The sequence below is a fragment of the Haemaphysalis longicornis genome, unplaced genomic scaffold (genome assembly GCF_048455015.1).
Source record: "Haemaphysalis longicornis isolate Haplotype H1 unplaced genomic scaffold, Haemaphysalis longicornis Haplotype H1 scaffold_9, whole genome shotgun sequence".
NCBI lineage: Eukaryota > Metazoa > Arthropoda > Arachnida > Ixodida > Ixodidae > Haemaphysalis > Haemaphysalis longicornis.
This window is the reverse complement of record NW_027526460.1, coordinates 12,559,506-12,575,630: the sequence shown is the minus strand read 5'-3', so window position 1 is coordinate 12,575,630 and position 16,125 is coordinate 12,559,506. Positions and strand designations below refer to the sequence as shown.

Sequence of the window (16,125 nt, the reverse complement as noted above, 5' to 3'; positions counted from 1 at the left end):
TTGAGCAACTGCCAAAAGGGGCCCTCTGTGGCCTCGAGATAAATTCTGGGTTCTGACACTGGCAGCCTGGGACAGCCCCAGCAGGCCTAACAATTTTTTGCATCGTTTTATAGTGAAAATTGTATAAAATCAATTGTATGCATTGTTTACGTTAACTAGGGTGGTTTTGTACCTTTAGATAGGCTTTGGTATGGTGCAAAGCCTATGATCACTTTTTTCGTGCCACCGGAAGTGCCAGGTTGTATCTACAACGGAACAAAACGCCACATGGAACACAGCTTTCGAGGTACTCCAAAAATGATCAAAAGGTGCCAAGAGAAATAAAACAGCTGCGCCCCCCTTATGAATCGATAGTGTGCCTCAGAAGACGAGAGCGTCGCGCTGCTTTTATGAAGCCAACTACCAGAATACAGATTCGCAGGTTCTCAGCACGGGGTTCCAAATGGTCTTTGAGCTGGAAACCAGTGAAGATGAAAAAAGGATAGCAAGGAAATACACACTCCAACATGATAAAGAATCCTTTGATCACTATCACTCGGGAAGCCATAGGGCTTTCGCCATCAAAGCACCTAATTAGGGGCATTGAGGATTTTAAGTGCGAATGCACTTCTTAAGCGACCCTGAACCTGCGTCCACCGGCGATGTCCGCATAGCATACCCACGTGGGGGATTGGCCAGGAATCTCCTCGTCTTCCTTGGCAACGGGGGGAGATGGGCGCGCGCTGCCTGGCCGCTGATATGGCACATACCCACGTGGGGGATTGGCCAGGAATCTGGCGTGAGAAGGGCTAATGCACCCGCTTAAAGGAGTACTGACACGAAATTTGAAAGCTGAGATCCGCTCTAACAATCAAGTACAACGACAACACAAATAGGTGTCTGTGAATAAATGCATCTTTCTTTCTTTGTAGTTGTGTGTGTGTGTGTGATCTCTTTCGCGAACATTACCGAACCGCGCAAATTCAACTCGTGCATTCGCACTTTCACATTCTTCCCCTCGGGGAAATGCGGGGAATTTTTTGTTTGCTGTGAGAGTACACGTGTATGCACACAAAAATCCAACGTAACTCGTAAAGCTTTCAATATACTGTAATGTTTTTTCAGTCCACAGCGTATTTCTGCTTTCACCACATGAAGCCAACTGGAAGAAACAGCTGAAAATATCTTTGAATCGTGAGGGCAAAACCATCCCAAAACCAAAGCCTAATAACAGCCACTCTGTAAATCAGGCAGTTCCATTCACCACACATCAATTTTGCACCCTTCATCAAGACTTCCAAGTTGACGCAGCCATTTATTTGAATTCTTTATTAGAAAAGAAACAAAAGCTTAATGTCATTATATTACAGCATACTACAACACTCAAGTTAGTCCTTTTTGCATCCACGGAAATAATGTCAATGATACAGTTAACAAGCCCCACCAAATTGCATTTTTTTTCACAAACTTCCAGGTTCAAAACAGGCTGCAGTATGCACACAGCTTGTGTGAAAATTATGGTCCCCAGAACTCGAAAAAAAAAAAAAAATAGAACCTTAAATAATATTCAAAATGCCTGAAAACTATGCACACCAAAAGCACCCTTGAAGGAAAAAAGATTGCGCGCAAATTATTTGCCACGTTTCAGGATTAATGTTTCGTTTCTCTTCCCTCACTCTTTTATCCCAACCCAGTTCGGAAGAGGGGAAACAAATAAAGAAATGCACCATACAAGTGGGCCACATCAGCCCAAATATCTAGCACAGTATATTTACACATTAGTACAAAGAAAAGCCTGGAAAAATAGCCTCCATGGTATTTACAACGGCCTGAAGTTTGCCTCCATTTCATACACAGGAATGATTAGATAGCAGTGAATGGCTCTACAAGTCTTGATGGACACACGTCACCGCTCAAGCAGTGGTATTTTACCCTGAACCTGATGATAGGGAGGGGATACCGTGCAGGCACGACAAATAGAACAGCAATCAAAGTTCCCAGTCTGGTTTCAAATATCTGAAGACGCCCTCAACAGTACAGTGCGCATGACCTACATCCCACACTAAACATCTAAATGAAGTCAAGCATTACGAAAAGAAAAAAAAAAGTAATCAGATTTGTATGTACACAGCCTGGTTGCGAAACCTGTCAAAACAGAAAAAAAAAGGCAAACGCAAACGAAAGAAATTACCTCGCCCTCTGTGTTGTTTATGCACTTAAGTATGGCACACACTAAAGCCAGCTGGCCTAATCACAAAACATGGGATGCAAAGGTGCAAATGACAGCGCAGTGGAATGCTGATGAGGGGGAAACAAATTCTCGCTTCGACAACTTGAGCCACGGCAAGAACCTACCAGCGCTATTTAGCAGGCACAAAGGCTTTCTCTCACCACTGCCATATAGTCCTCGGGGAATGACGGTACCACGTGAAACGAGTTTTGGAAGCTCCATCGAATCAGAACCTCGCACGGGCGAGATAAAAAGCATCGAGTCAAACAATAACCTCATGCAAACTCGCAGGCTGACCTTTACCTACTTTTAAACACATTTTACCAGTAATATAACCTGCTCAACAATGCTTCAACACCCATCTTCGGAAACTATAGATCAACACTAGCACCATGCATATGCGAAAGGGGGCTGGCACCCTTCAAAACTCTTGCGTCAATCCAGACTTGAAGCTAGCCTCTAGCCTAGACCCACAGCTCACTGGTAGCCCTAAAACCTGCACCAACAAGCTACAAGACGAGCATCCAAACTCCCGCGCGCTTGCTCTAAAACCGCTTGCACACTTGAACTATTGAGCAATGCTTCATGTGAAAGGCTATTAGCATTCTTACGGGAAACGCTAAGTTGACGGGCCACCAGGCAAGTGCTCTTTGGGGATTGTGATCGCCTTCACTGCGAGAGCCACAATAGAAGGAGACGAGAATGTCCAGCCCTCCTTTACAGGCCATGCCTCGGAGTTTAAATGCATACGTGGGTCTAGAAAGCAAGTTTGGACGGTCCACACAGATTTCCATGCTACTCAGAAGACACACGGATTCATTAAAACACTGCCTCAGACGGGAAATCTTTACACGGTCATGCAAAAGTGGTGGCTGTATTTACAACCCAGTGCGCGCCAGCAGCCAGCACCTGGTGGTTGGAGCACAAAATAATAGAACAAAGCGTGCTATGCCTGCCTTTTCTCTTCTCCTGAAAAACGGGCTGGAACAGCAATATTTACACAGCCTCTGTACAGATGCACGGTTCAGCAGATCTGCCAGCCTCCACAAATAAAACAAGCTTCCTCTCTCTGTCTTCTTGAAGAGTGGGCGTGAGCTGCTAAACACCTCGTGTTCTGCCCCCAACAAGGCATGTGCGCAAACAGATGTGCAAACTCAAAATGCACGCCACACTCAACACATGTGCTAATTGAAGCAGCCTAAATGAAATAATGGGGCCATTTGTTCATAAAACACAGTTGAATTGCGGAATTACCTTCCTTACGAGATAAAAAGAAGGCTTCTGAATTGGTGCATGACCTGCCGTGCCTTAAAGCCACTATGTACAGCATGTCTCTTTCTCTATAGACTACTCACTTACAACACTAAAACTTTTACAAAAAAGGAAAAAGAACAGACTGCAGAATAGAGCACAGTCCAGGCACTCAAACATAGTCCGGCAATTTTTTTACGCAGCGAAGCATCAACAAACATGCAGGCTAAAAGACGTTTTGCACGTTGTCTGTGGAACAGTGGGGGGGCTACTGGTTACCTGCCCGGCTTCTTTGACACCTGCTGGAAAGGAAATTATGTACAAAAGGAACTCGCAGAAAGTCAACAACCAGGCAGTCACTGTGGGCCTGCCCTGAATCGAGGGAGTTCCATGGCAACGGTGGATGGTGTCCAAAAAAGCCACAAAGAAAAAGCAAGCATGCCACAAAATGTGATGCTATGTACAAGAAAGAGCTAGTCAGGAAAAAAAGAAGAAAATAGTGGTTAAGCGTGAAAAAAACAGTACTACAGTAGCAGGTTCAGGCCGCCACAGGCGAGACGCACTCGTTTCCTAGCATTTGCAGGCAGCAAGCCCTCCCTCCTGGGTCGTCTTAAAAACGAGCATGCAGGCAGGTCGTCACGCCGAAAAGTCAGTGCTGCCGTTGGCTGTGACTCGTTACCCCGCCAAGGAACGTGTCATTGAGGAGTGCATCTCGCACCGCCAGAAACCGCAAACATCGCATCCGGCGGAACAATTTTCCCCACAGGGCTCTGGAACTCACTTTGGGTCTTCCAACAAGACAGAACCTGTCGTAAGCCTCCGCTACCAACACGACTGACGGACTCGAGGCCTAGAGGATGCCGTTGGTGAAGTACTGGAAGTTGTCGTAGAGGCGGGTGGTGAGCGAGTGCATGCTGCTCTCGACGAGCGAGTCGACAAGGCCCTGGAGCCGCTCGTCGGTGGAGCCCATGTGGAAGCGCTCGCGGAGGGCGCGCACGGCGCTGGCCCCGTGCCACTGGAAGCAGGGCAGGCGCGCGTTGGACTGCAGGATCTCCACGAGCGTGATGATGCGCTCGTGGTGCTTGCGCGCCGCCACCAGGCCCTGCAGGATCAGCACCTTGAAGTAGTTGAACATGTTCGAGTCCAGGCCGCCCATCACCTGCACACAGAAAGGGGGAGGAGAGAAGACTGTGTTGAAGCACTGGGGAGGAAACCTGCAGAGGACAACACCCCTGTTATACAAGCCATGTTACACAAATGCCTCCTTAGTTTCCAGGCGAGTGTGACGTGCTTTTCAACTTGTACTGCTGCTCAACAACCGACTTCACCGGTAGCAAGGTTTGGCCAAACTAAGAAATAAGCACAGGGTAGCAGCTTTGGTGACCGAGTGGGTGGATGAGGAGGTGAAGGGTCTCGACTTGATTTTGGCCAGCAGGCATTCTTTGTGAAGTGCAAACAAATTCTGATATATCTGCGCTCTTGCACGCCACAGCCACTGAGGCATAAATGCAATAGCTCAAGTCCCTAATACAGGTAGTAGAGCTATTAAGGTAAAATGCATGTTTTACTCCCTCAAACAGCCCTGGCACATGCAATCAAAGTGGCTTGTGTCCCTAACCCAACCCACGACATTGTTCACACAGGCTCAGCAGCTTCCTTCTTACGTCCACAAACTCTTGTGTCAGCTTGAAAGGGGAGCTCTCGAAGCCAAGGTTCTTGGGCGAGGAGGACAGGATGAAGCCAAAGTCGATGTGGATGATGTGGCCCTCTCCGTCGAGCAAGATGTTCCCGTTGTGCCTGTCAAGAGACATCATCAGAACAGCATTCAGGCAACAGTTCAAACACATTGCGAGGGCATAGACAGCCTGTCGGAGCGGGAGTCGAGACAGACCAGGGGCCGTACCTGTCCTTGACCTGGATGAGGTAGGAGACGAGGCAGTAGGCGGCGCAGCTCTGGACGAAGCAGCGCTGGGCGCTGAGGAAGGCCTCGCTGGTGGGCGGCCCGAACTGCTGCTCGAAGTACTGCAGCAGGGAGAGCTGCGAGTGCTTCTTGACCTGGTGCAGCGACATGGTGTCCAGGATGGGCTCCACCAGCCCGCTGTCGGCCGAGGTCACCAGGATGCGGTACGGCCGCAACCACAGGCTCACCCGCTCCCCTTCCCAGATGGTCTGCGTCACCAAAGAAGACGAGGAAGAGTCGAGATGTTGGGGAAAACAGGTGACGATTTCTCTGCGACGTCACAGAATCTCCTTCGTGCTATTGGCGGTCGCTGGCCTTAGCCATTGAAAAGAAATATGGCTGCAGTTCCATTTGACTTTAGCACTGAAATGCTAAGGTGCAGCTGACACACTGACAGCGATGCCCATGTTACGTCACTGCAGCACGAAACCTGAAAGTTATCCAGTATTTCTTGCATTTTTCCAGTTACAGAAAAAATGTCTTTCACACCTGGAATGGAGCTGAGTGAGTTGGCAAAAGCTAGTTCTTCCCAACTGAACAGAGTGGCATTTTGTCTTGGTGTCCCCTCAATTGAGGGCTCACCACCAGGAACAGTGCAGCCACGCAGGGAGGGGCCCACCTGCAGCAGCTTGAGCAGCTGGTAGGCCATGAGCTCCTGGCGCAGGTCGTCCCCGCACTTGACGATGGCCGCCTGCAGCTGCCAGCCCGGCAGGTGGCTGTAGGGCGAGGATTCCCGGATGCGCTGCACCTTCTCCTCCCACGGCTCCTTTAGGGCAGCCGCCGAGGGGTCCTCGGGGTCGCGCTGGCGGAAGGGAGAGCACGGGCATCAAAGTCACTCCTCCTGGCTGTGCTCAAAGTTAATTACGTGCCATAAACTCAATGACGGGAAGGTGCGACTCGTAAGGCACACACTATGGAATGCACTGCAGCTTGGCGGGCTGCTTTTCTGTTACGGCCTTCAAATCCCGGCGGGGTTTACACACGACTGGTAGGCAAGTAGGCGGGCCCTACCTTGACCGTGTTCTTGGGCACGTGGGAGTTTTCCGAGAGGCGGCGGCGCACGTCGCTGGCCACCACAAACAGGGGCTCCTTGCTGTCAGCACTCGTCCCGCTGTCCAGCGACAACACCGACAGCGTGTCTCGCTCCTGCGCTTTCTGATTCCGCAGAAACTGCAAACAGATTAACCGCAGGGGCCACGCTCGCGCCCATACACTGGCACGCCCCGCACTGCACATAACTGGCTAAGCCACAGCACAATACACGGGGTGACACGCTGAACCACAAGCTCACTCCACTTCTGAGGGGAGAAAACAGAATGCTCTACAATGAGAAACGCCTCTCCAAAAGTTTCAAATAGCTACATCACTGTTCACCTTTCTTGCTCAAAAGCGCTAACACTAAACCCTCCTCCTAACACCCCCCAAATCTGCGGTAAACAAAGTTCCTAAATTTGAATGTCAACATTTATTTCCTTAGCACCATAGGTGGGTGCAGAATTACACCGGAATCTGACCCTGCGCCTCATCACTGCAGCCAGCTGCTCCTCCACATCCTCCATACAAACTACACAAGAGAAAGACGACGATAGCACGCATCAAAGGCCAACTCCACCCATTCACCTCTGCCAAATTTACTTTGAAAGTATGGTACGTACGTTACGTACTGTACGTTTGAGCGTACAGTACCTTCAACTGGGACAGGACTGGTAACCCTGTGAAATGCGTTGTTAATTAGTTATAAGCATTTAAAATAGCTCCATCGCAGGCGACGGTGCACCTGCCAGTGGATCTCACAAATAGCCATGAAGCTGAAGTGACATTGCGGTGAGCCACAGGAGAACTGGTCACGCTCCACTGGGCGCACTTCTCCTAGGACTGCAGCAAGGGTGGAGCATTGTGCGCAAGTTTGCCCCGGCTGGCAGGCTGCGTGTCACTGGAACATTCAGCCCTGCCGTAATGGCCACGCTCTCCTCAATTTCTCTTTCAAAATCTTCAATTTTTGATGGGCATTTGCACCGCGGATACGCGTATTGCAGCAGTCATATTTTGCATATTGCAGTCTTTTTAGGCAATAACTTTTTCAGGGGAGGTTGAAATTTTGAGTGCAGTTGGCCCATACGTGCAATCTCCTTCCAAGACATGTGCGTTGACATCCGGGTCAGTTGCTTCAGTGGAGTGGCACAGTAGAGCCCACTTATAGTGATACTGTTTATAACAATATGAGATATAACAATGAACAACAACGGCACCGTTCACTTTTGTATGTGTTCTATGGTAAAATAAACCTCTTATTACAATGCTCCAGTGCCGCGATATCTGATGTGACTATTGAATACTGTTACAGCGGGCACCGAAAATGCGAGCTGCTGCCGGCTCTCCACACCAACAGCATGCACCGCAAACCGTGATGTACCTCGCATCTTTTCCACCCATCAGAAAATTAGTCGCCCGCGCCGCATGCAAGGAAGCAAGAAGGAGAAGAGCAGTTTTCCTTCTGAACCCCCTCCTTGCCCCGCCGCTTTGTCGTCCTCACGCCCGCTAGCAAGCTTGCGCCACCATGCTCACAACGCTCGCTCGCGCGTTTTCCCACTGTGTCCCGTGCACACTGCTTTAAATTTGACTGGGTGCACCAACTGCCTCCATTTTTCTGCGGAAGGGACATCAATCAGGGCCGATGTTTTGGAAAAAGTGCCTCTCATAAGAGGCGATTGTTGCGCGATACACGCCGCAGACAGCAGTGATAGTGACGACTCTGACGATGCAGATGTGCAGCCTACTCGGGTAGTGTCTTCGTAGGAGGCCCAATGTACAATATGGCCCCCCAGGGACTTCATTTCCACCAAGGACCTTTCGCTCAGCTAGGTTAACTCTTTCGCTACCGCCAGAAAATTGACTAATTTTAGGGGTCCAAGAAAACATTTTTTTTCCTGCTAAAAAATTGGTTAGGCACTAATTGCAGGAACACAAAATGCAGATTATTTAACGGCCTTTCCAATAACGCCAGTTTTTTAAAGGATTTTATATATCATAGTTGTAAAAAAATATCAAAATCAAAATTTTTGTCAAGTTGTCGAAAAAAATGATAAAAAAGGAGTTGTGTTTATCAAACCACCGGTAGTAGAAAAAAATTAGAATATTCATTTTGTAGGGAAACATTTCAAAAACACGCCCTAGAAAAAATGTCGACTTGCGCGGAACAGTTTGTCAGATATAAAAAAAAAAAAATGTTAGCATTCACGGTGCTCGTGTCATGCGGTGAAGCCCAACCTCCAATTCAAAATGTTCAATTTCGGGTGGTTTCCTGGAATAAACCTGGCGGTTTGTCATTATCAGAGCCACCAATTTGCCCCCACATAACGTAAAAACATCATGTCAATGGCTGACTTTTCATTTACAGCGAGCACAATATTTGGGCCCAGCACGCGATGCGGAAAAAAACATGCATGAAGTTGAAAACGCAACGCCGTGGCTGATGCTTGTTGTCGTTCACGGTCAGTTATCTCTCAAAACCTAAAGCTGAGCTGTATTATCATCTTCTTACTCGCAATGGTAGCCATGCTCGCAAAAATGAGGTACGATGAGCTAGAATCGTGCCCTGCGATCTTTGGCCGAGTAGCAGTTGCGCGATAAAAAAGATAAACACAACGAGCCTCCTCTATTGCAGCGCTACCTAACATTTTTCAAATGAAACAGTACGAAAACTTATCGGAGACTCCGTTCGAATAGATAGTTCAACTAAGCAGCAACATTAGACCCGGATATACCCTCGCATGGAAACGAAACTGGAAGTCGAACAGCTGGCAGTGTAAGGCCGGTTTGATATCTGGCGACTGGGTGTGATCTTTTGGCTTGCATCTGAAGTTCTTATCGCAGAAATCGGGTTAGGGTGGGGGAAATAAATCAGGAGCGCCGTGCTTTGTTCGAGGATCAGTCGCGGACGCTCCAGGCGCCATGGCAGGTAGCCTTGAAGTTGGGTAACTGCGTAGTAGCGCTAAATATGAATTTCGCGATGCAGAAACGAAACCGAAACTGTTGTAAACTGTTTGCGAATGGTCCTGGGGTAAGTAGAACTACCACAGTACTTAGAACAATGTGCCCAAAGGCAATAAAACTGCCTAAAATCATAAAGTAGCTTTGCAGCCATGCACTGCTTGACATTTTCAGCCGATGTCTGGGATTATTACTGTCGGAGCGCGAACCTGACGATTGAAAATCGTTTGCTAGTTCCCCATTCACGCCCTGATAGCAAAAAACAAGCACTGGTGCAGAGTAATTACGAGTTGCACGCATTCTTCGTTGGTAGCAGTGACGCGCGATGACCACGCCCCTTTTCCCGTGTCAAAAATCCCGTTTCCGTAGCAAAAATGAAAACAAAACTGATTTTTAAAGGCCATTTTCTGAACTAACTCCGAACAGCTTTACTTGTTCGACCAACGCCTGGAACGCTATGAAAAGGCACTCCCCAAAGTATCGATCAAATTGATCGATTTTGATAGGCGCGGTAGCGAAAGAGTTTTAAGCACCTATAGATGCTCTTGAAAAAGATGTGCGCCAGCTTTGCGTGAAGCAAACAAAGCTGCCCGGCTATGGCTCCTTTTCTGTAAATAAGTAGTAGTACGACCTTGCTTGCACGCGAATAAAATGTTTTGATTTCTGTTGACTTTTTTTTTTTCTCCACAACCTGCTTATAACAATTATCAGTTATAACAATGAAATTTCCTTGGCACTTGAATATTGTTATAAATTGACTACTGTACACTACAGAAGCGATTTTCATTGTTAACTTGCAACCGAGGACAGCTTGGGGTCAGAGTTGGTCAAACAGTTCGGAAAATTGGACTCCCACCCACGTACCACACGCACGCACCTGCATGGAGATTTCGTCGTCCTCCTGGGTCCAGCACTCGGCATCGTCGTCCATGCCCCCCATGGAGAAGACCGAGGCCGGCTGCACGCCAAAGTAATCGGGCAGGTTCTCCTCCGACCGGGTGAGCCGCAGTGGGTTGAGGATCTTGGTGGGCACGGCCGACGTCTGGATGTCGTCCACGGCCACCACTTCCACGTAGATGAGGTACGGGGCCTGTGCATCGCGCAAACCCCAACCGGAGATGGTGGTTATGGCATGCTTTTTCGTAACTTGAAACCACAAGTGCTTTCCACAAGGCAAACACAAACGGGGGAAAATTCTGGCCTTAAGTTGCAATGTCCCCTGAGCTTCATTCCGTGGGACTAAAATGCCAAGACTTTGATACGTCGAGACAATAAAAACAAAGGGAGCTCATCAGTGCCGCCGCACCTTGTCCTTGGAGTTGAGCACCACAGCTGCCTGGGGAGGTATCCTCACCACCAGGTGAGGGAACTTGTCCGAGTGCAGCGGAAGCCACACCCTCGCTGGCAGGTTCAGGTTCACCAGCGAGAGCTCCGCCTGAAGCCTCTGGGCTGCACGAGACAAGCGACAGCAGGGCACTCAATCTCAAGCTTCTCACGTATTAGCCGCTCCAAACTGGACATGAACGTTTCTAAGGTCAACAAAGCCCTTAGATTTCAGTGGAGTCTTTTTCTCCACGTTAAATATTTTTACCGACGTGACTGTCCTTTCTTTTTAGTATGGGCATGCATACAATAGAACGTATTTACTGAATCAGCTTCATTAGTCTGTCCAGTACCATCTGGACAGAAAGGAAACACCTAGGTTTTCTCCACGGTCACTTAAACTCAGTAAAAACCACGTTGGCAGCTATGAAAAAGCTGATCATGCAGCAAATAACCCGCATCCCTCCCTCTTCTCTGTAGCACCCAAACTTGGATGAACTTTTCACACACTTAATTAACCACTGAACAAAACTAAAGCATAAGGTAGGTGTGTACCTACACTTCGACTACATAAGTGCTTTGACAGCTTTCCACATGTTGACATTCCCTCCCTTCCGCCATTCTCCAACACACAGCAAGAAACGCTGCCTAAAGGCACATTCCCACTTGCGACTTGGCATGTCGCGCAAAGTCGCAAATCCATGAGCCGTTGCTTTTTGTGGCATTGCGACAACAGCCCGATCTGCTCCGCCGTGTCAGATCGAATTCCCTCGTTGCGCGACAGCATCTCAAAACCGGATAGCCAATCATGGCTGCAAAGTGGGCTGACGTTAGCTGGAAACAAAATGTTTATTTACATCCAGCAACGCAAACGGTGGCGACCTGCCGCTGCCACCACTGGGTCCGTCAGGCCGGGCTGGCAACCAACTTCCTGTGCTCTTCGGGTCTTCGTTCAGTGGCTTCAGCGTAAGCGTGTACTAATTAATGAACAGCGCGGGACTCATCAGTGCAGAGAAACGTGTTTGAATTGTAAAAGCAAGTAAATCTTCGTTTTAGCTAAATGGATAGCGGGTCGGTAGGCTGACCTGCAGCCTTTTCGTACCTCTATCGGCAAATGGTAAACCCCGTAGAGTTAGAAGCGTCAGAACTTCTGAGTTTGTGAAAAGAAGAAAAATTTGTGGGGCGGGACGCGAGGGTTGTGGCACGAGAGCAAACCTGAGTATTTCTTTCTGCAATAATATTTTGAAAAGAACCTGCTTGAGTTTGTTATTTTTGGTTCCTCCCACAACCTGCAATGCGGCACTGTTCCAGGTTCGTAGCATGTGTTCTAGTGATTTCTACCTCTTCTTGTTGCGCTAGTGTAATACATTTTTCTTTGAGTGCAAATGGTGGAAAGCACCATGGAGGTCGCACAGGTTGAGTGATAGCTCTGGTTAACGCAGTCACATCATCCCTCGTTGCTGACGCGCCTCGCACGCCGTCGCATGACGAGTCCGTGTCGCAAGTGAGAATGTGCCTTTACACGGTGCTCTGCTGAAAGCTGCCGTTGAAGTAAAGAAGGAAAGAGTGGCAACTTACTTTTGAGCTCTTTCGTAGGCACTGCTTGTAGTCTAAGGCCCAGGGAGATAAGGACTTTAATGAACTGGTTTTGACATGTGAGCCGTGGTGCCTGCAAGAAGAGCAGAGGAAAGGTGGGTTGCGACAGGCACGTCACCATCTGCATTGTTTTTCATAGGCAGGAAACAATAGGCATTCAGAATATGACGGCACAGCTGTGACTGTATGTCAGTGATGCTACCACACCATTCTGAGCACACAAGAAACAAAAATCACCACAGAACTCAACATAAGGGGAAAGAACAGAAAAGTAGTAAACTGCAAGCCAAGAAAAATGGCTGTATGAACTATACAGCCCATCCTGGTCAAGTATTTATTTATTTACGTTTTCAGTCACACACAAGTTTTCCTTTCAGGTGTCGCAAAATCTTATGGCTGAGTAAAGTTGAAATGCAACAAAACTAAGGTCGTGTCTTCCCAACTTCAGCCTTTTTGAGAATTCGTTCCCATCAGCATAATCATACCTTCCTTTTTTTGCAAGAGGAATGATGAAGCGTTCGTTTTTGAAATGTATTGGAAGCAAAAACTAAACTCCTAGTCCTAAATGATTTAAACAAATCCACAGTTGGGCAATACTTTCCGTGTTGCATCCCACGTCACACTACTCATGGCTGCAGCGCCCACAACTTACACAGGCAAAGCAACAGCAGCATCCATTCATTAACTTTGCCGGAGATTAAGTGCGATTTCAGAAATGCGCAGCGGCCGACACGATGGCCACTCACCTGGCAGTGGCACTCGACCCTGCTGTGGCCCCGGAGGTCACTGACAATGCCGTCGCAGCTGTCGTAGCAGGTGCAGCCATTGTCGAACGCATGCCCCGAGCCCAGGTCGCCCAGCAGCACAGCCTTGCGGCTAGACTCTGGAAGGTGGCGGCCATTGCCACCGCCCCCCATGCCTGTGTGCAATAACCACAGGCGGTGCATTAGCCAAGCAACAGACTCATCTTCTTAATCTTCACACACAAATGAAACCTAACCCTTACAGACACACATGTGCATTGATGTCATCACATCCTTACAGGGTACCTCCTGAGTGGTACCTTACATTGGCTTTTGTTGGCTAGAACTACATTTCATCAAAGCAACAAACGCTTCCTGTAGTTAAGCGCTACAATGCAAGAAAAGCCAGGTGCTAAACATCTCGGCAACGTGGCATTTAGTACATGAGGTACCAGCTCTCCGGGTAGCTGGCTAATTTTGCTGTCCATACGCCTAAGCCTAAGCATTTGTCAACCACACTTGCAATGGCATGTGGTCAAACTAGAAGACCGTAGATTCATGCATTTCCACACTCATGCCCCTCTGAATTATCTGCCAAATTAACTTTATTAGCCAGAATTACATGGATGCCCTTACAATCTTGTTCAGGGCGAGATGACTTATTATGGGTCTACTAAAGCTATGGCTGCTAATGCAAAACATAAAAGGGGGCTTTGACAGTCATGATTTGCTGTTTGGTTATTACAGAGACCATGAAGACAAAATAAATACAAGTTAGTTCATCCAAAAGAGTCCTTTGTCCCGATGACAATAACACCCCTTTCAACACAACTTGACAAACTTGCAACAATTAATCTAGATGACAAAGAAAACATAACTTCCTCTCCAGGACCTAATAACATCACAGGAACTTGCTGGTGTGGTTGGTGGCCACAAGCTACTACCAAGAAGCACGACTACAGCTAGCAACTGTAGTGGTGCCCTTAGTTCCGTTTGCTCCTACCACCTGAATGCCGACACAAACTGGTAACTCCACTTTTACTGTCTGTCTGCCTGTGCGTGCGAGTGTGCATGCATGCTTGCACGCATGAGCGAGTGAGTGAGTGAATACAAAGTTCTTCAGAGCTGGAACAAGGTTGTAGTACTTTGTCTCTGCTGTCCCCTTCAAAAACAGCCTGGCCATTACATCTAGCAGCAGACAAGGCTGAGTGATTCGCTAGGAGAAATGAAGATGGTGCACATCTAAGAAAAAAGTGGTGAGAGATTAGAGATTGTCTGTAGGTTTCTAAAAGCACATGGCTGAGTCCGCCACATTTTCTTTAGTGGCTGATTGAGAGTGTGCAGACCTCTTTTCGTTCAATGCCGTACACTCTGAGTGTCGTCCGCAAATAAACAAGTAAAACAAAAATCTAGCCAGCAATACTGGCATGCAAACATTGTGGTTGTTTTGACAACTGCAATGTTGTTATTGTACAGAAAACGTTGCAAAAAAATAAATAAATAAAAAACTTCCACTTCGAAAGAAACAAAAACCTGCTACTCACTCGAGAACAAGACGTTGCTATTTTTAACCAGTACCATTACACGTGTTTAAAGGGACCATTGGGGACCAACGCTTGAACCTGTACGTACAGGTCTGTCATTTTCTGTGTTTCCAGTGCGCGTGAAGTTGAAGGGAACTCGAACTCGGATATCTCAAAACATCAAACCATTTTTTCGCCGTGCATTTACCTCCCATAGGCGCCAGTATCCCCCCCCCCCCCCTTATCTCGAAACGTTTTCTCAGGGGACCATGGATATCTCAAAATGTTGACAGAGACTCAAGGCAAAGTCCGCTACGGGCAGCTGATAAGGTCTCCATTTGAACGCCTAGTTATCACACCCACCAACATGGCCATGACTGGCAAATTTACGCGGAGTATGCGCTGTTCGGGCTGATGCCCCTCCCCCCATTATTGGAATGCTGTCCGTAGCTGTGCACGATGCAGCTGATCACTGGAGTCTCCATAAGTGGAGTCTCCAGAAGTGCCTACAACCGCAGGAACAAGAAACATGATGCTCTCAACAAAGTAGAATGCAGCAGTGGTGACCAACAATTGATGCAATGCATTGAGCAGCTTGTGAACGCTTTTCTGGGACCCACATGCCATTGTGAAAGAGGCAACCATCGCACAGTGCTCTCTTCCGCATTAAAGGAGTACTGACACGAAATTTCTCGCTTTCAGTTTTTATGCTGTAAAGAATACCTACTGGCCCAGTAATTACGAAAATCGAACCGAAAGCCGTCAGCCGCCAACACAGAATTAATTATAGCACGTTTATTGCAACCAATTTCAAATTTGGTCACCACGCGGGAAAATGGCCGTTCGAAGGCCAGCCTGCAAGCGGGCCAGCCTTACGTCACGGTCTCACCCGTGACGTCAGGGACGTTTTTGTTTCCTCCATGCGTTCGCCGCATCGTCTGCTACGATTGCACATGGTCCGCGACTCGCCCGTGCAGTCGACATGTCGTCTGAATCGTCAGACTCGGATGAGTCACTGCCACCCGACAGACAGAACAACTTTATTTGGCCAGGCGATTAGGCCGGCGATGTCTTCGCCGTCGTCCGTTTTTTAATATCACTGCGGCTCGAACCGGCACAGACCGTGATAGCAATAGCTTGTCGCCACTCTTCTAATCAATCTGATCGCGAAAAAGAAGTTCCACATGCGAGAAAGTAGATGTTAGTGTGTTGAAAAATTGTGCTAGGGGTTGTTATCAGCGCTGAATTTAAAAGTGGCGTTCAGATATTTGCCGCAATGGTAAGCCTACGCTGACCGGCAGCGGAGGTTCGGCGCTCCGACCCAGCACTGCCGGCACCATGGTGCGGCGAGCGGCCGAAAGATGGCGCCACCTGCGCGCTAGAATCAAAACAGGCCGCGGCAGATGTCTTGGTCACCCAACGCTGAAACGGAAATTATTGCCAAAATAAAGCTTCATATGCGAAAAAGGGGATGATAGTGTGGTGAAAAGTTGTGTAAGGGATGGTCATTCGCAGTTGTACAGATACCAG

The 16,125-nt window shown here is 48.1% G+C and overlaps 1 protein-coding gene across 3 annotated transcripts in view; it reads right to left on the bottom strand.

Moving 5' to 3' along the window:
• Nucleotides 1-1,267: 1,267 nt before the first annotated feature.
• Nucleotides 1,268-16,125, bottom strand: part of Fwd (phosphatidylinositol 4-kinase beta fwd) — a 29,033-nt gene continuing 14,175 nt past the window's right edge. For 2 of the 3 annotated variants that reach the window (XM_077683399.1, XM_077683398.1), the window contains exons 7-15: nucleotides 13,076-13,248; nucleotides 12,312-12,402; nucleotides 10,717-10,859; nucleotides 10,288-10,500; nucleotides 6,432-6,590; nucleotides 6,040-6,222; nucleotides 5,364-5,629; nucleotides 5,125-5,257; nucleotides 1,268-4,619 (exon numbers count right to left, since the gene is read on the bottom strand). In XM_077683399.1, the coding sequence (XP_077539525.1) occupies nucleotides 4,311-4,619; nucleotides 5,125-5,257; nucleotides 5,364-5,629; nucleotides 6,040-6,222; nucleotides 6,432-6,590; nucleotides 10,288-10,500; nucleotides 10,717-10,859; nucleotides 12,312-12,402; nucleotides 13,076-13,248 (1,670 nt within the window). In that variant the 3' untranslated portion in view covers nucleotides 1,268-4,310. The remainder of the gene's footprint in view (nucleotides 4,620-5,124; nucleotides 5,258-5,363; nucleotides 5,630-6,039; nucleotides 6,223-6,431; nucleotides 6,591-10,287; nucleotides 10,501-10,716; nucleotides 10,860-12,311; nucleotides 12,403-13,075; nucleotides 13,249-16,125) is intronic. The other variant, XM_077683400.1, reaches the window with a different exon arrangement.